Source organism: Megalops cyprinoides, chromosome 7, assembly GCF_013368585.1.
Source record: "Megalops cyprinoides isolate fMegCyp1 chromosome 7, fMegCyp1.pri, whole genome shotgun sequence".
NCBI classification, from domain to species: Eukaryota; Metazoa; Chordata; class Actinopteri; order Elopiformes; family Megalopidae; genus Megalops; species Megalops cyprinoides.
Genome location: NC_050589.1, coordinates 37,694,663 through 37,713,756, shown reverse-complemented (window position 1 = coordinate 37,713,756; position 19,094 = coordinate 37,694,663). Strand labels below are relative to the sequence as shown.

General features: G+C 41.7%; 1 protein-coding gene across 3 annotated transcripts; it reads left to right on the top strand.

Annotated features, from left to right (window-relative positions):
- Positions 1 to 437: 437 nt before the first annotated feature.
- LOC118780655 (6-phosphofructo-2-kinase/fructose-2,6-bisphosphatase 1-like) lies at positions 438 to 17,189 on the top strand. 3 transcript variants are annotated; one of them, XM_036533271.1, is made up of 14 exons: positions 438 to 1,001; positions 11,640 to 11,765; positions 12,172 to 12,268; positions 12,447 to 12,513; positions 13,005 to 13,079; positions 13,315 to 13,371; positions 13,814 to 13,935; positions 14,129 to 14,336; positions 14,535 to 14,681; positions 14,785 to 14,889; positions 15,085 to 15,214; positions 15,356 to 15,418; positions 15,507 to 15,571; positions 15,808 to 17,189. In XM_036533271.1, exons 1-14 carry the CDS (start codon positions 944 to 946, stop codon positions 15,865 to 15,867), a joined length of 1,380 nt encoding a protein of 459 aa, XP_036389164.1. In that variant the 5' UTR covers positions 438 to 943; the 3' UTR covers positions 15,868 to 17,189. The 3 variants fall into 3 exon arrangements, with proteins under 3 accessions (XP_036389164.1, XP_036389163.1, XP_036389165.1); XM_036533270.1 differs by lacking the exon at positions 438 to 1,001 and adding an exon at positions 9,682 to 9,823; XM_036533272.1 differs by lacking the exons at positions 438 to 1,001; positions 13,315 to 13,371 and adding an exon at positions 9,682 to 9,823.
- The last annotated feature ends 1,905 nt before the right edge of the window (positions 17,190 to 19,094 follow it).

Genomic DNA, 19,094 nt, shown 5'->3' with positions numbered 1-19,094 from the left:
TAGTACATAGGCTACATTTTTTTTTTTTAGAAAATCGATATATCTCCTGTCGATACATTTATAGCCCACTTCCTCAAAACTACGTTAGCAACGCCCACAAGCTGGCTGCAGCAAGCGACAGCGAAACAGCCGCTAGCTGTAGCTAGCGACAAATACACAGCGACTTGGCGACGTACAGCGATAAAGTCGCTGCCGGTGTGAGCGCAGGGAAACACTTGTGAAGAGTGTTTATACAACTGGACAGTAGTGAACAGAGTGGCGTCGTGTAAACCATTTTACTAGGTACCTCATTTTTTGGTCGAGGTGTGTTTTTCTTTTTTTTTTTACATTTTAAAACAATAGAAAACACAATGGCATATTCAGTTACATTTTGATTACTTGTAACATGATCCAAATCCACATGTTCTTCTGAACAATGTCTCATTTGCAACGACTCACTCTAACGCCTATAAGAAACAGGACATTTACAGGAGCAAAATGAAATGCGTTAAAACGCGGGCAGCAGATGGAGCCAACACCACACAGAATCGGTAGATTACTCTGCAGAGGAACACTTGCAGCAGACACTTACTGTCACTGTCCTGCTTTCCAAAATAACATATATGTTCAGCATCTTTTAGAATCTGAAAATTGCTCTGATCATGTCCAACCACAGCCATTGACTGGCGTTATCAAAGTTCAAAAGATGTAAACCTGACACTCACGCTGCCCCTGTAGGATTAGGGGAAGGGTGAGGAGGAGGACGATGTGCGGGGACATGTTGTGCAAGGGCAGGGGGAAGACAACGTGGAAGAGTGGGAAACGCACTCGGTGTGCTCCGGATGAGAGTGTCACCGACAGCTGTTCTGGACTGCACGACGAATACATCACCCTTTAAAAAATTCCCCCCGATATTAGCCTACTCCCGAACATACTGCAGCTACTAATGTCAGCTCCTTGAGAGATGTCTTACGCAAGCATGGCTGAAACTCAGCGAAATCCACGCTTTCAGCGTCCACATGGTGAGTTTTGTAAGTAACCCTGAATGGGGATGCATGCGTTTGTCGAGTGGATTGAAGTTTCCGCTTGCTGGGTTTAAAAATTCTAGTTCCTCGTAAAACTATTGGTTGACAGCTAGAAGGCTGCAGTCGACGGTGCTCTAGAGGAAGTGATGGGAAGTGGCAGATGGTGAAGGAATCACATGTCCCCAGGGTCTTTTTTGTGTTGTTTACTAAATAAATAAATAATGTTTATTTATTTATTTTTTTAATAATTAATTTACAGTATCCTTATTTCAGGTCTATCTAGGTAGCTAAGTGTGTATTTGCATTCTTGACCGACTTAAGTGGTACAGTGTTTATTTTTGCGTCGCAATCTTGCAGCAGTCAACATCCAAGAAGACCTTGTGACCATATTTTAACGCCGCGGTCAGCGAAACTTAGATCGGTCATCCTTTATACTTCCGCACAGGGTTGTAATGAACTCCTCTTCTCCTTAGTTCGTGTGTGTGTCGCGTCGCCATGCTGGGAAGGGGGTCCCTGCGTGAGGGCAGAGGTGTATTGAGAAAATGGAGGAGGAGGCTTGTTTATCTCCTTTTTATGCGAAAGCTCATCCGTCACTGCTTTGTCCACTCCTCCCCCCGTCACCGAGCCTCATACCCGATAAGCAGCGAGACAGATACATGTCACTGCGGAGTGTGTTTCGGTGCGCCTCAAGGCCACAGTCTTCTGAGGAATCAGATTATTTCAGTTTAATGAAGAACAGTCTTTGCTGGGGTGTAAAGAACCAATAGGTTGTTTTCCCTCTCTTTTCAAACCAAATCTCTTGTGTCCTCACATGAACCTATAACCTGAATAGTGGCGCAGCTTCAAGCACTGGGTAGTAGGCTCAGTAGCAATATTAACAAAGAGATATGGACATTAGCTAACTATAACTGAATTAATTCATTAAAGTCATTAAAGTATATTTAGAGTTTAATGGCTTTTCATAGTAGGAAATAATGCAAAACAATAGAGTGAGACTTCATTTCATTTCCATATCAACTACCAATTTGCATAACATTCACAAAGCGCTATTAAAGAGTATTAAATCACTCTTACAATATTAAATACACAAAATATATTAATATCCAGGTGAAACCCAAACTTTGCATAAACAACTGACAACTGTAATGTTAAATACTTAATTACTTAATTCCACCATCTCTCCTGTTCAGTATGCAAAAATCAAAGAACCCTACTTCATTTTATCTCGTTTTATACATTTGGATGGGGTGTACCTATAGCTGTACTGTACAGCACAAACCTTTTTGGTTTTTCCTCCTGAACCACAATGACCCCGAGGGCTGAGTCCTTACAAACATTTAGTTCTTTACATATAATTTCATTGGAACACACAGATACAGCTTTATACAGACTTGGATCTTCATTTCACACTTTCTTTCTTATCAACATTGCTTCTTCTCCATCATAGTTTCCTTCATTTCACTGTCTCAAACATTCCCCATTATTCCTAGTAACATTTCTTGTAATGGGTCTCTTCTGTATTCACCCACCATTAACATTTGTTAATTGTAGCCAGTTTCAAGAAAGACAAAATTGATGCTTTGCTGCCAAATATGCCTGCATCCAATAAGAATGCCCACAAGTGATGCCATTTCAGCCAAAAGGACACTTAAAAATGGTCACTATCGTTCTACTGGATGAAAACAGACTATCTGTCTAATTAAACTTAAAACAAAAACACTAGTACTATTGCTGTTATGGTAATATAATATCTATGTAGGTCTTTACATTCCCCACCCAGATGTGGTGCTTACGGTCTGCTGAAAATGTTGAAAAAGTTTGGCTAAGTTTAAAAGTTAGCATGCTGATTGATTTTCTGCCACCTGACTCCCTAGCTAGCCAGATAACTTGCTAGCTATCTCACTAATGTTAGTAGTTTACATTACATTTACATTTATTCATTTCACATGCACTTTTATCCAAAGCGACCTACAAGTGAGGCAGAGTACAACCCAAGCAAAAGCCCTACAAGGAGTCACAATAATAGAAGTGCTGAAAGACCACGTTTCAATAGTTGGCTAGACAAGGTACAAGCTAGCTGGTAGAGACATAAGTGTATTAAACCATTAAAATTCTGTTTTTTTTTTTTTTTTTTTTTTAATTGTATTATTTTAAGGAAAACAGAGTGTATGACATAAGAAATTGTTTTAGATGGTAGTGATTCAGGTGATTTGGTGAGCATGGGAGAGCTGTGTCTACAGATATTTCTTTTAAAAATAGTGAGGGTGAGGGACTCGGCAGAATGGGTGAAGTGCGGAAGGTCATTCCACCATTGGGGGATGATGGCAGAGAAAATTCTGGATGGTGATTTTGTGCCGCAATGTGGCAGGACCACCAGACACCGTTTGGTAGCAGAGGACAGCAGTCAGGAGGGAACCTAGGCTTGTAGCAGAGTATTCAGGTAGGTAGGAGCAGTTTTGTTAGTTGTTCTGAATGCAAGCAACAAAGCCTTGAACTTGATAGGTAACTCCCAGCCTGTGTGAGGCTTACTGCTGCTGATACTCTTAGTGTCAGTCACAATCAGACACAATCACTCATCACATGTCCTAACATAGTCAGATGCATACAGTCAAACACACAGGCATATTGCACAGTAAGGACGAATACAGAATATCTCAACATCAGTTACATGACTCCCAAGGGCTGATTGCTAGGTTTAAAAAAAAAAAAAGTCATTCCATCAGAGGAATCCTCCCTAGTGGCTGTGCTGTTGCCATGCAGGCGTCTCCCTGCTTCAAAAGGCCCATCTTGCTGTGAATTATATTGTAATTCATGGCCCAGGAGGGCTATGTGGGATAAAGCTGTTGACTCTCTGGGGACACAGGCAGTGACGGTTCACGTTTGTGCACATCAAACATGTGCAATACAGCATAAATTCAACACCATGGTGCCAGTCAGCATGGCAGTCTAGGGCAAGGCTCTGTCAAACCTCCAATCCATCATCAAAACTTACACCTCAGCACAAACTCTGCACTTAGCAACACCCGGTCGTCTTTCAGTTCTTCCCCCATTAAGCTTAACCTTTTACCAACAGACCCCTTAGTGGCTGCAACTATCTTATGACACCAAATGGAAGCAAGCCTGTGCACAGTTCACATTAGTTCCAAGGACGTGGACATTCACTCTGACATCTGAGTGAAATCTGATTGAATCTAATGTAGTTCTTATGAAAGGACTAAATTTTCCAGATGTGAGATCTTCCCCGGCAATTATAAAAGGTGACTCTTGATGTGGTGACCCAGACCGTCAGAGGTTTGGAATAATGGGCCAGTGTTCTCTCACATCAACAACAGGGGGTGTGGGATAAAATTCCTTATGTGTCTGGCCAATTTGTCTGTGTCAGTAGTCTAAGCATTTGATCTTGCTAGTGTCTTCATCTTAAACCAGTGGGTGGGTCTGGTGTGATGAGTTTTCTTGATTTTGTCAAACCTAAAAAATATATATTTTTGTAGGTTTAGCCATGCAAGCAAGCTGCATGTTGTTTATATCATTTATTTGCTTTGCAGTCACCCCCACCCAAGGTGACATAGCCTACATTGCTCACATTGCAGGCTATCTGTTTTTACAGCTGGTTATTTATTGAAGCAATTTGGGTTAAGCACCTTGGTCAAAGGTACAACAGCAGTGGCACACTTGTGCACAGGCAGAGCCGGCCCTGACCAATTTGGTGCCCTAGGCAAGATTTTAGCTGGTGCCCCTTGCATCACAGCCAATTCCACCACCACAGTTAATCGTGGTTTTAAACTATTCTTTATGGTCAGAACATGACAAACACTTGCCAAACAGCGGAACATTTCACGAATCTGAGGTAGAATATTCAAAACAATTATAATAAAATCTTTTTTCAACATCAAAATATGCATGAGTAAAATTACTTAAAATCCTTTTTCAGTCCTTTTCCCCAACAAAATAAATATCTTAATAGAAGAATTAAGTGCTGCAGTGTGATATACACTATATGGACAAAAGTATTTGGCCACACCTGTTTTTCAGGGTTTGGGCTAGGCCCCTTATCTCCAGTGAAGGGAAACCTTAATGCTTCAGCATATCAAGACATTTTGGACAATGCTATGCTTCCAACTTTGTGGCAACAGTTTGGGGAAGGCCCTTTTCTATTCCAACATGACTGTGCCCCAGCGCACAAAGCAAGGACTATAAAGACACGGTTTGTTCCGTGTGGAAGAACTTGACTGGCCCACACAGAGCCCTGACCTCAACCCCATCGAGCACCTTTGGGATGAACTGGAACGGAGATTGCGAGCCTGGCCTTCTCGTCCAACATCAGTGTCTGACCTCATAAATGCTCTACAGAATGAATGGGCACAGATTCCCACAGAAACACTCCAAAATCTTGTGGAAAGCCTTCCAAGAAGAGTGGAAGCTGTTATAGCTGCAAAAGGGGGACCAACTCCATATTAAAGTATATGTATTTGAATACAATGTCATTACAATGTAATGGTCAGGCATCCGAATACTTCTGTCCATATAGTGTAGCACACATGTAAGATGGCTCAGACTGCAAAGTTTAAAGGTGTTTTAAAGGACAATTTCAATAAATAAAACAATAAATAGACAAAGAAATCTTAATTCTGGTCAGCATGCCAAACCCTTTGTACAGATGGTTTGAAAAATTTTGTGTTTTAGCTGACAATGTAAACAAAATAAATAGACAAAAGAAAAATCTCAACTGTGCTCAGTATCTTCTGTACATGTTTTAAACAAACAAAGCCATTACCCTACAAGTTACAATCAAGAAAGACAAGTCTGTCTACAATCTCAGGTTTTAAAGCTGCTCTGTGACAGCTGATAAGCTTTTTGAATCCCTCATTTTCAACAGTGCTATTGGGAAGCATGTCTTTTGCAATGCAATTGCATTTGTAATGTCTTTGTGTCTTTTTGTTTGGCGCTGGAAAATGCTGATACGATCGTTTGCTGCTGGGTAGTCGCACTGGGTGCTGGTCTGGTGCCTGTCGAGGGTCCACTAATAACACTCGTTTGGGACCGTAATTTCTTACTTTCCGCATGTCCTAGCGGGTGATATTGTTTAAAATGATGAAACAGGTTTGTGGTGTTGCCTGTCTTTGATGGGACATGTCTTTGGCACAGTTTGCAGTGCACACTGCTCTGTTTTTTGTCGGAATGTAAATAGCCAAAATATCTCCAAACTACTTTTGTCTAGCTGAGTGACCTTTTTTGTCAATGATGTCTTCATCCTTCGAGCTGGTCATGGGCACTGCTTTTTCTTCGGTGTCGCTCGTTTATTTTGCTTATTCCGCTCCAACTACAAGCCTGTCAGACACTGTGTCTGTAAACAATACCACGCGCTGGCCTGAATTTATACCTCTCACCGTGCAACCTAACTGCGCAATGCATACCGCTATTCCTGCGACATGATTGGCAGTTTGTGATTCATTTCTGTGTACATTATCTAAGCATGGAAATTAATTATATCAAACATTTATCGAACATTTGTTATATTTCTATTGAGGAAAATTATATTGCGATAATTAATGTTAAATACATATTGTTATCGTTTTATCGCCCAGCCCTACTTACAACTATTAATTAATCGGAAAACGAATCGGGGGGCAATTGAATTGCAATGAGGCGGCTGGTGACTTAACCCAAAAAACTACGCACGCTGCGCACAGCCATACGACCGTTTAACAAGTGCATTATTATACCACACACACACACACAGATCAACAAACCTCAGGAAACATGTACCATCCACACACCATCGCATGATAGCAACTCTGAGCTTGATTTCAACAGAGCCAACAACGTTTACCGATTTAAAGCAAGTGAGTAAAGCAATAACCACCAGGTCAAGTCACCCATACAACGCTCTGGAGAAGCCTCTGCTAATAAACACATGCAACTGGAAATTGAGAATCAGTTTCTACTGAAGAACAGAATCTAACACAGGCAGTGCAACGTAGTAGGCACATATTGTCCTGTAGGCTGGCTATTATAAAACTAACAAAACTATTAGTGACATAAACAATAGGCTAATACAATAGGCCTACCTAACAAATATAAGTATCCCTCGACCAACCTAGCACTCCAAAACATGAAAAGAATATTCAATCCTACCTTATTTCAGTACAGTTAAAGCCAGGGGGCGTTTCTAGCTATTGAAAAAATCAGGGGCAAAGTCAAGTTTGCCTGGGGCTTTTCTTTTTTTTTTTGGAAGGGAGATCGGCATCGGTAGGTTGGGGAGTTTATATCTACCTTTATAATAAATAAATATTATCACACCTTCAGACGCTGCAAGTCAAGTTCCGCTCTACAAAGTCTGTCTGTTGTTTTGCTATAAACACCTCCTTTTTCAGGGCGAAAATATTCCGGGCTAGGCTTAAAATATTCGGGGCTATAGCCCCGAATGATCGGACCTAACAACGCCACTGGTTGAAGCCAAGGTCCCCTGGCTGAAAGTAGCAGGCTGAGCAGGACTGTCAGTGATCGACTGCTCTCCCAAAGTTGTTTTTTCTGGCTTGCCTGTGTTGTCTTGAGCGGCTGGTTGGTCAGTGCTGGTTGATACGCTAGTCCCAGGGTCCTCTATCATGTTTTTTTTTAAATCCATTTTCGGATGTACATTTTCTTTGTTAAAAGCTAGATAAACTAAGCTACCTTCTTGAAATACTGTGGGAAAGTTGCCAACTCGGAGTTCACACACAACGCAACACAACAAGCTTACGCTATGTTAGTTAGCTCGCACTCACCCAGACAACCAATCAAGTGGATTTGTGTGGGTTTGAAAATGTAGGCTAGAACTTGACTTTGGTTTTAGCTAATTACGGTTGACTAAATTATGTATTAGTATTTTAAAATGAAAATAAAATTAAAAAATAAGAATTCAAATTAGGCCTTAATCTTCACTGAGGGGGCGGGGTAGTCCATCTGAGGGGACAATGCCCCCGTGGCTCTGGGCCTGCTATTACAAAAGGGGATGGAAAAGGAAAAGCATATTGATTGACTATCACAAGCAGGGCTAACGTTGGCTAACTAGACTAAGATGTCAGTAAAAATGTATGCCTGGTTTCTTGATGGTTCGTGCAGCACACTTAAAAGAAAAAGTGTATTTCTCAAAATTATGTAGGCTAGGTTATTCCCCAAACACCTGAATAGTCTTTCCAACTTTCCCTAATGAGTTTAAGGTGAAAGTAACTGAACGGGGGGGGGGCTTCGGGGGGATGGGGTGCACCGGGGTGATACTGTGGGCAACCCAGAAAATAGGCTATGTAGTTATGCTGTTGTTTTTTGGTAATATTTTGAAATAACAATATTAAAATAGTATCAGTAAAAAAATAGTAAAAGTTAAAAATTTTGAATTTTTTTTCTTCCATCATTTGGGGCGCCCCTATGGATGGGCAGCACCCCTAGCATTCGCCTATAACGCCTATGCCACGGGCCGGCTCTGTGCACAGGGCCCAAAACCTTGGCTTGTAATCCATATACTCATCAATACATTACGCTGCCACCCCGTGCCACATGTTAAAACCTAGCCATCGCATGGTTATAGAGAAATGATTATTTCACAACAATAAATTTTGGAAATGTTTAAAACTAGTGTATTCATTTGTTGAGGGACTTCTTAGAGCTTTATTTCTTTTGGAAAAGATTTATATGCTTATTGTCTCTCTCATTCCACAAATAGTCTTTAAGTGTTCAGTTCTTAATATACTGCACCTGCAGGCCCAACAGCATCCCATGTTTCTCCTGGTTGTCCTCTCAAGATTGTCATGATGAGGACATTTTAGCATCACAATGCTACAGGACGTTAGCCTGCCTTGCTGATGTCCTTTGTCAACACACTTTCATCTGATAAGGGTCATGGTGTGAAAATTTGGTCTTCAGCACTCAGCACTTCAACTTTAAACAAAGTGTAATATTGGTTATTGTCTGCTCAGTCACACATACCTCTGGTCATGGGTGGGAAAAGGCAGAAAAGACCTGTGTCAGCATTTGGCCATTATGACTGGACCATGACTCCTGTTAAGGGTAAGCAGCATTCTGAATGTGAACCCTGAATGTAGCAGGGAATGCCAAAATAGGGCCATCCTTTCCAGACTGAGCAGCAAGGATCCTAAACTGAATATCTTCCTGTTGAGCAGACTAACACCGTGTTATATAGCAATTGAAAACCAGTTGAAAAGATTTTTTCTGTCTGTGTGTAAAGTAATAGCATTGGTTTTGTGAAGCTGCGGTGTGGAGATTGTGAAGTTTGTTAAGGGTGATGATGTGGATGGTAATAACAGTATTGTTGCTGTCCTCTTTATCTCTCATTTTCTAACCCTTTTGATAAAAGAGTGCTGTGATATTCTGTTCTAATGTGATGGCTATAGTGTTCCTAGGAGTAAACTGTGAGAATGCGAATAGCTGAATTGCATTATAAATGAGCCCCCTTTCACAGAAAACGTGCATCTCTTGGATTCAAATCTTCAGGATGCTGCTGGAGATATAGGACATTTAGGGGGTTAAACTCTGCAGCTCTGAGAGGGGATGGGTTTCTGTCACCTCGCTCCACCCTCACTCCTCATGCTAGCCCTGTCCCCGCCTCCCTCCCCTTAGCAACAGTCAGGTGATCTAATCAAGGTTCATGCAGGTGCACTGAGCTGTAGGGCTCTGTCTGTCTCACTCACATACACTCGCTTTGCTGTGCTGAGTATACTAGGCTTTTAGCAGCATGTCTAAAGAGCAGGCAGAGCTGACCCAAACACCCCTGCTGAAGATCTGGGTCCCATGGATGAGCAGCAAGCTGAATCGCAGGAGAGGGTGTAAGTGTGGAATGTAGCAAGGGAGCTCTCCCACTTTCAGTCAATTTGTCTGTCTGTTAGTCTATCTGTCTGTTTCTCTCTCTCTTTCCCTCTATTTCTTTTTCTACCTCTTTGTCTCAGTGTCATTTTTTCAAGTCACATGAACTTTGCACAACAATAAATAATCTTGTGTTGCCCCAGTGTTTAACAAAGTACAAAGCATAAATTGTAAAACATAAAAGTATATAATGAATATAACAAATTTACATAAAGAATTGAACTGTCCCATCTCAGAGCCATCTTATTTTTATTATTTTTATTTACTTTTTTTTTTTTTGTTTATCTGTGTCTGTCAGTTTGTCTACATTATTTTTATTTGTGTGGCTCTCAAGTGAAGGAACTTGTTCTTCTGCAGAGTGGAAATATCTGTGTTCTGGTCCAGAGAGATTGGCACACATGGTTAATCTTAAACTGTCCGTGTCCCTCAGACACACACCAATGTAGATTTACATACTTCATGTCATATGTAGCCACTTACTTGTTGGGCCTGTGTCTCCATTTATTTCTGTTCTGAGTAAAGCTGTGTCACTGGGGAGTGTCTTACAAGCTGACACTTGCACACGGAGCCACTTGCATGGGGTTTAATGATGAATTGTTTCTCAATGGTGTGGGTTAAATTGGTGTACTCCAGAGGGCCTATGACTTCTGCCAAGAACCTCCCCTGGGTGAAGCCTGAGAGAGGAAGTGTGATTGGCTAGCTTGTGTTTTGGGCTGCCACAGTGGTGACACCCTAGGCAAGCTTTGTAACGCAGCTCTTGTGTGTGTGCAATCATAGACTTGTTTCATAAGTCTTGCGTGAGAGAGCCTGTGAGATATGAACTCAGATGAGTTGCATGGCTGTGATATACGGGTCTTTGCCTGTGTTCTTGTTGTGGTGGTGTTTAGCCTTGGATCCTTCAGTTTTATGCTATATCTAATTGTGATAAAACATTTCAATACAATGTTAATAAGGCAGTGTTGCTTTATATCATTATTCACCTCTGTGTCTGTGTTAATATGATGCAGGTATGTGACTCATAATTAGGCTCTTGCACTGTTATTAGCTCAGTAATTGCTACCTGCTGTATTCTTATTTTAGCACTGTTTCTTTTAGCTTGAGGCTCAGTAACTGCTGTTGTGTACCTATGATCTTGTTGTTCCTGTGATTTATATTTAATGTATTTTGCCACAATATTTTAGTAAATTGTTCTGGGTAAAAGCATCTGTTAGATAGATAGATAGATAGATAGATAGATAGATAGATAGATAGAAACAGAAAAAATAACTAAAATTAATAATACTGACAAATGAAGCAGGTGAAATAATAGTAATTATTATTTATACAGTTATTCTCATTTGTAAAAATGTAATGGGTTCATTTTTGTTTGAGGGTTTTTGAGGGATTACAGATTAATCACAAAGGTGAGAGGTGATACAAGGCCATTTGACCACCCTAAAGTGCTTGAACAGAGGGGACTTATGTGGTTGGTTGTTCCAGGGCCATGCTCCCCCTGTCTGGGGCTCCTCGCTGTCAATGACCTGGAGGCCTCTGGCCCCTGCCGTCTGGAGTGCTGCCAAGGCTGTGGGGCTCTAAGAAAGCCAAGCTCAGCACTCGTGTGCATGGACAGCATGTTGCAGAAGTCACCGCAAAATCTGGCATGGTCATTGGCCGTGCACAGTGGTTGCATGTCTCTTTTGCCAGAGACGGTCACCCTGCAGTATGGTGAATTCTTTATGATAAGAATGTCCTGTGTTTACACATCTGTGATGCACTAATGTATTGTGATGTGTTTCACAGCCTCTGTACCACAGTTCACCAACTCACCAACTCTTATTGTGATGGTGGGGCTGCCCGCCCGGGGGAAGACCTACATCTCCAAGAAGCTCACACGCTACCTCAACTGGATTGGCGTACCCACTAAAGGTCTGCCACTACTGCCTGCTTTTCCTCATGCTGTAGCAGTCACTTTTGGTTATCACTCAAACACTAGAGACACCTGATAGGCTATGTGTCCAGGAGGTAGATGGAGGAAAATGACAAACCCTGAAAATTTGGAAAAGCCTTTTGATAAAATTATGCCATTTATGAATGGCAGACAAATGATGGATGTTGTGTCACAAGCTCATACAAGATAACTGTATGAGAAAATGGAGAGTGTTGGTTGAGATTACAGTTGAATACTAAAGTATCATATTCCTGAAGACTTGTTTTGGTTGTTTCTCACAGTCCCCGTCCTATTTCTCTGTCCCTTTCTCTCTTCTCTGTCCCTCTCCTCCTCATTCTCTTACTGTCTTCCCTTGCCCCCTTTCTCTCTGTCTTTCTATCTCAGTGTTCAATCTAGGTCAGTACCGCAGGGAAGCAGTCCAGACCTACAAGACCTTTGAGTTCTTCCGTCCTGATAATGAGGAAGCCATGAAGATCCGCAAGTACGAGATTCAGATTGATTCTAGTCATGTGATAGTATGTTCAGTAGTAATGTGCATTGTGCAAAGTGTGTAGTGGTATGATACTGTTAGGCAGTTTGAACAAATGTTCAGAGACAGTGTTGAACTATGAGTGTGCCAGCGATGATGTCAGTAGTCTGACACTCTCCTGTGTGTTCAGTGCCTGTGCTTTGACTGCTCTGAAGGACATCTGTGCCTATTTCACTCAGGAGCAGGGACAAGTAGCAGTGAGTATAACACCCCAACCACAATGGCTGCACACACCTGAAACAGCAGATTCACCACACTCACACGAAACAGCACAATCACAATATGCACCTGGAACAGCACATTCACCACAGTCATGTTAAATGGACTTATATATACATATATATATATATATATATATATATATATATATATATATATATATATATATATATATATATATATATGTGGGTGTGTGTGTGTCTGAGTGTGTGTGTGTTTATATTTACTTCTCTTCATTGTGTTTACTTCAACACACAATTTACAACATGTGCATAACTTGCTTGTTCATCTGAAAGTGTTGAGGTTTGCAGAGGAGCCAGTTAGTGATCCTTGTCTGGTTTTCATTGATAAGAGGAGCCTCTGCGGTATCAAGCGAAGTGGATATTAGCATATTATTATGGATATTACATAATATTAATGCAGAGTGTTAAAGAGGAACTCCAGGATCTGATATCTGACCCACCCCCAGGTCTTTGACGCCACTAACACCACACGAGAGCGCAGGGAGGTCATCCTTAACTTTGCCAAGGGGAATGGTTATAAGGTGAGTACAGATCACTGAACAACATCAACCATTGCCTACCAGATCCACAGAGTGGTACATACTGTAGTTGAGGTTAAAAGGGTTAACCACACATGCATATCTGTGAAGAGAAACTGTGATCAAATCAAGCTTTATGAACCTAAAAAAAGGGTTAAAGATCAAATGACATTATAAATACTATAATTCTAGCTGTTTTCCCCTCCATTAAGACTTTCCTCTGTTTTTGGTATGGTAGGTCTTTTTTGTGGAGTCGGTTTGTGATGATCCAGACATCATTGAAGCAAACATTATGGTATGGAAGTTGAAACTTTCACCACCTCATTTTAAAGTTGTGGATAACTCACACTGACGATTTGTGCTGTAGATGAATGATAAGAAGGTTGGTGGTCCAATTGTCCTTTGTGATCAGTGTATACCAATATGCTGTGTTCACAGGAACCAGGTCTGGTGCTTTATTTAAAGCTGTGTCCCAGTATTACTGGACCTAACATTCCACCTTTGGAACACCTTAGTGTTGGTCATTTAGAACCTCTTACAGAGAAAATAGTAGGCAGGAAGAGTGTGTTGTCTCCCCAGTATTTAATGGGCTCTGGTGTACTGCTTTTTGCTTGTTTGATAAATGCTCTCCACCTTGAATATGCTAGTCATTACTGTCCCTGCGGGGTGCTGAAATCTGTTACCATGGATACATGTCAGCCAATGTCTGTGGAGAACTACATGTTGTGTTTTGGCAGCAAGTGAAGCTGAGCAGCCCTGACTATAAGGACTGTGACAAAGAGGAGGCTCTTGTGGACTTCCTGAAGCGCATTGAGTGCTACAAGATGACCTACGTGCCCTTGGATGATGAGACAGACAGGTGACACACAGAGGGAAGGTAGATGGGGGCCCTGGTTGCACACCTCAGACCTTAACTGTGTCGGTTCATAGTTAAACAGCATTATTTTTCCCCCTAATGATCATCTGGCTGAAGTCAAAACGTACTAAAAACTGAGAGAACTCCAGATGGGCACACACAGAAGTGAAGTCATTCTTTGCTTTCTTCCCTGCAGGCACCTATCCTACATAAAGATTTTTAACGTAGGCTCCCGGTACCTGGTGAACCGGGTCCTGGATCACATCCAGAGCCGCATCGTTTACTACCTGATGAACATCCACGTCACACCACGTTCCATCTACCTGTGTCGCCACGGCGAGAGTGAACTAAACCTGCTCGGCCGCATCGGGGGTGACTCAGGTCTCTCTGCTCGGGGGAACAAGGTGGGGCAAAAGGGAAGAAGGAGAGTGAGTAAGGGGGGGTGGTAGGTGAGAAACATTGCATGAGGGAGTTTGAACAGCTGAGCTGTTGTTTTCAAAAGGTCTAGAAGCACCTGATGGCTTAGAGACAACTCCTGTATTACTGAAACAAGATTAGCACGCACATTTGCACATAGCCAGTGATGTTTTGTCCTTTCCCAGTTTGCCTGTGCCTTGGCAGGCTTCATTCAGAGCCAGTCCATCCGGGACCTGAAGGTTTGGACCAGCCACATGAAACGGACCATTCAGACGGCTGAGGCACTGGCTGTACCCTATGAGCAGTGGAAAGCACTTAATGAGATAGATGCTGTAAGTGTGCATTGGTAAATGTGTGTGTGATCTATCTCTCTACTCTGTGCTAAATATGTGTGTGTATGCGTGCGTGTGAACCATTTTTCTGTTCTGTGCTTAGGGCGTGTGTGAGGAGATGACCTATGAGGAGATACAGGAGCATTACCCAGAGGAGTTTGCACTTAGAGATCAAGACAAGTACCGCTATCGGTACCCCAAAGGCGAGGTACGACTGCTTGGCAAAACAAACCCTGGAGCACGATGGGTAAAATCTGTCTTACAGCTGCAATATCTGAGTGGATCAGTATGTCAGTGTCATGTTGGGGTACTGGTGTAATTCGGTGCATCAGTATTCTCTCAGAGTGCTCTTAGCTCTGTGCCAAGTGTCATATGTGCGGGACACTCTCCCATTCTTCTGCAGTCCTATGAAGACCTCGTCCAGCGTTTGGAACCAGTGATCATGGAGTTGGAGAGACAAGAGAACGTCCTGGTGGTCTGTCACCAAGCAGTTATGCGCTGCTTATTGGCCTACTTCCTGGATAAGAGCGCAGGTAACATAGCTCCTGGCAGCAGGGTGCTGACTTTGGCTTGGCTTGTGCTCAAAAGGTTGTGACATGCTAGTTCTTTCCAAGCACAGCGTGCTTGTTTGGCAGAAAGACCACGTCTCTCTCTCTCTCTCTCCCCCCCCACAGAGGAGCTGCCCTACCTGAAGTGTCCACTGCACACTGTGCTGAAGCTCACGCCTGTGGCTTATGGTCAGTTGGTCTCCGCTCCACATGCTGTGTACACCTGCCACTGCTCCGCTGCACTGTGCATTCACTGAAGCACTCTCCCTTCTTACAGGCTGCAAAGTGGAGTCCATCTTCCTAAATGTCGAAGCAGTCAACACACATAGAGACAAGCCTGTGGTAAGACTTGGTTTCAGTGGAGGAAGAGAGGCCAAGCTGAACTCTGAGGGTGGGGGGAGAGACATAAGGAAAAAAGAGGCATGGGGAGGGGCAGTGAGAAGGAGAGAAGGGGGGGTGGTTTCCCCCAGTAAAGTGAGTGGTTTTATCTGCTAGTTGCTCTTCCCTGTTTGCTTCATGCCTGGACATGGCTTTGGCTTGTTAAAGTAACCTTGTTTCCCTGCATTTCTCTGCTGTAGAATGTTGATGTCACGCGAGACCCAGAGGAGGCCCTGCTGACTGTACCAGAGCACATATGAAGATAGAGAGAGAGAACATGCACCGAAAGGCCAGAGGGGGGTGCCACCTCTCCCTCACTTTCTCATTTTGCATATTAATATACTTGTACCTCAGCTGTGATTGTATTCCCTTGTGTAATGACATCATGGCTGTAACTATGCTTTTGCTTTTTAATCCAGTGCTGTGGGATTGCAGCACACAGTGCCTGGTTTGACACCACCAGTTTTTGCAGTTAGTGGACGGGGGCATTTCATACTGTCAGTGAAAGTGAATGGAAGGTCTGGAAAGAAGGAAAGTTGCCATAGGAACTGAGTGATGCTCAAACCTGGGGCGCAGAGCAAAGACCTCCTGGGAGAGGGGCCTGGATCTATCTCCCGCTGTTTTGGGAGGGCCTGGATCTTTACAAATCTGGTGAAGGGAGGTCTTCTGCTTGAGATTGTAACAGGCATCGACTGTCTCTGAAAGAAAACTGAAATATCAAAATGATGTTATTGAACACTGTACCAGAACTCCCATTAGCTCATGAATGTACCTCAAATTGCAGCCACTGAGTGGGTGAAAATGAAGCGAGTTCACATCCCTGATTTCAGGCACTTGGACTAAAACCACACGGTCAGACCACAGGTCCATGAGGAAGGCGTTAAGATTAGATGTTATGTCATGATTCATGTGACTGTGTGTAAGGAAATGCTCTGGTAACCTGTAGCAAACAAACTGTGGAAGACCTGACCCATCTCTGTTTGAGTATTAATTATGGTACTCATAATTAAATGTAAAATGTAAATTTGAAAGTTTGGAAACAAAAGCAGCTGTCTTAGCCTTAGAAAAAGGTAACTCAGTCTAAGGGAGATCCTTACCAGTGAATGCTGGTAGTTAGATTTGCCTGCCTTAATTTCAACTAGTATGAGTATATTTTTTTTCATGTTCCTTTCCCCGAATGACTGGAGGTCCTTCTCTAAAGCATACAGTACTAAGTCTGATTAATAAGATTGCTGACATCCAGTGAGGCCACTGATATTCTCCAATTCATGTGTTGATTCCTGGGATGTGTGATTCCCATGCTACACTCTGACCCTTCCTACAGGTATGAAGTCATTTACAACAGGGAGGCTCAACACATCTTCAACCAGTCATATTGCAGTGTGTACTTTGTGTCACTTCTGAGTTGCATGGTATTCTAGTGGTAATCCTTCATGTGGAAGTACATGGGAAGATGTAACTGGCACATGGAGAGGTGTTGAGAACAGTTACCAGTTGTTGTCTGTACAGTTGTCTTTTGACATATCAAAGTGGTATGTGAAACTGACTTGGTTTTCTAGATAAATGATTATTAAGAAAGTAATCCCAGGGAAAGTATCCAGTTGGACAAAACAAGTCAGTGGCTCTTGCAAGGTGGCCTTAATGCTTACCATGTGTCTAACCAAATACCTTTCCTGGGTTTTATTTTTTTCAAACCAGTGCTGTGAAGCAGCATGTAATTCATCTGTTTGAATGTCTAGATTGAACAGTACTTCTGCTCAGTTGTGAAGGAAGAACCTATAGATATGTATTTAAAAATGTGACTTTCTGCTGTTCAGTGAGCCACTATTATGCTGACTCAAGCAACATGCAACTGTTAAATGTGGAGCTACAGTTGTCTAAAAGTATTGGAGCTGCTCAGTATGTGGATCTGTGTGTGTCTCGGGCACTTTTTGCTATTCTAGACTGTTCCTTTGCCGTTAAAGCAGATTTATGAGTTTGTGTTTTGTGATTGAATGTTGTGGCATATATATGATTGTCTCTGTTCTTGTTCATAGGTATCATTTACAGCAGGCTCTGCATCACTCTTGCATTTAAATGGTTGCATTGAAGTAAGTCTGCTGTCTCCATGGTGAAAGAGTAGTAAATCTGAATAGCATCTTCTCTTAATAATGGATAATATTTACAACAGGATACAAGGTATCAATGTCCTTCAAGCTAAAAAATAAGACCTGCATCACATTTATACAAATTTGTGTTATACATGTCTGTTTTACATAGCATACACTCTTTAACAGAGTGAAACCCTGGAAAGGTGTGCCTATACGAGGTGGTGTAGACTAGAGTATCAAACTGTCAAGAGGCTTTGACTCATGTCCATACAAATTAAATGGAAAGCGGTTCATTTCTCTCCTTTTATTTCCATAAGATGGTCTCTGTGGCTGCCATTTAAAAGGTGCATAGATTTTCTGCTTCAATTGTATGGGAATTCCCACCTGTACCCAAGGAACAGCATAGCTATACTCAAATGTGTTAACTCAAAGACCCATTCCAGGAATGTAAATACAACTTCATTCATTATTGTCTTTGCAGCAATAAGGGTTCAATGTTCTGTGCCCTCTAAAATGTGAATATATTTTACCTAAAATATGTAATGATGTTGGCACTGCCACTGAACTCAACAATAAAAAGAATTTTGGATCAAAAGATGATGTGCTGGTATGTTTTCTTTCATCTCTGAAAAAGGTTGCACATTTTCAAATACTCCAGAAATCTCTGACAGGATTTCTTTATGCCTTTTAGAACTTATTTTTCTGATCCTGAAAGGAAGAGACTTGTGGGGAGATTATATTTATGGTTTGACCAGAGTGATACAACTTTATGTGGTGAAAGAGTCTATGTGAATCGGGATCAATTTTGGCATAATCCTCTCAGTTTTTTGTTGGAATACACATTTGAATACTGAATATTATTTACACCAAATATTAATTTTACTACCATAAATCATGTTGTGAATATTTAAAATGCTAAATGTTATAAATATATTTAAAAAATTTCTTTTTTGGTATTATGATATTGTTATTGTTTAATCACCACACAACTCAAGGCTTTTCACAAATAAAATATAACTGGCAGTTATGCACAACTTGTGAGAAGTTTCACCCTGTCTTATTTTGCCATGTGATGAGTCTCATTGTTTATGTTTTAAAAAATTAACATTTGTGAGGAGCTTCCCAAGAGTGGCCACCCAGACAGAGTTTACTTGTACCTGTTCATATAACTTTTAGAGGTCTGTGATTGTTTTAGCATCACCAAATCTCCCATTCAGCATATGATGTTCATGTCTCCAGTCTTTCGCCATGGAAAGCATTCATGTAATTTCTAGTGAATTTTCCAAAATTACACAGCCATCTTTGTATTGTGAATTGTTAATTTGTTTGCCAACGTTATGCTTTTCTGCAGTTCCCTTAATAAAAATAAATCAACTTATATTCGGTATAGTATCCTT

Coding starts and splice junctions, on each gene's coding strand:
- LOC118780655 (XM_036533270.1), top strand. CDS start 9,733: ATGTCTAAAGAGCAGGCAGAGCTGACCCAAACACCCCTGCTGAAGATC. Junction 9,824..11,639: donor GCTGAATCGCAGGAGAGGGT/GTAAGTGTGGAA, acceptor TGTGTTTCACAG/CCTCTGTACCACAGTTCACC. Junction 15,419..15,506: donor GCTCACGCCTGTGGCTTATG/GTCAGTTGGTCT, acceptor CCCTTCTTACAG/GCTGCAAAGTGGAGTCCATC.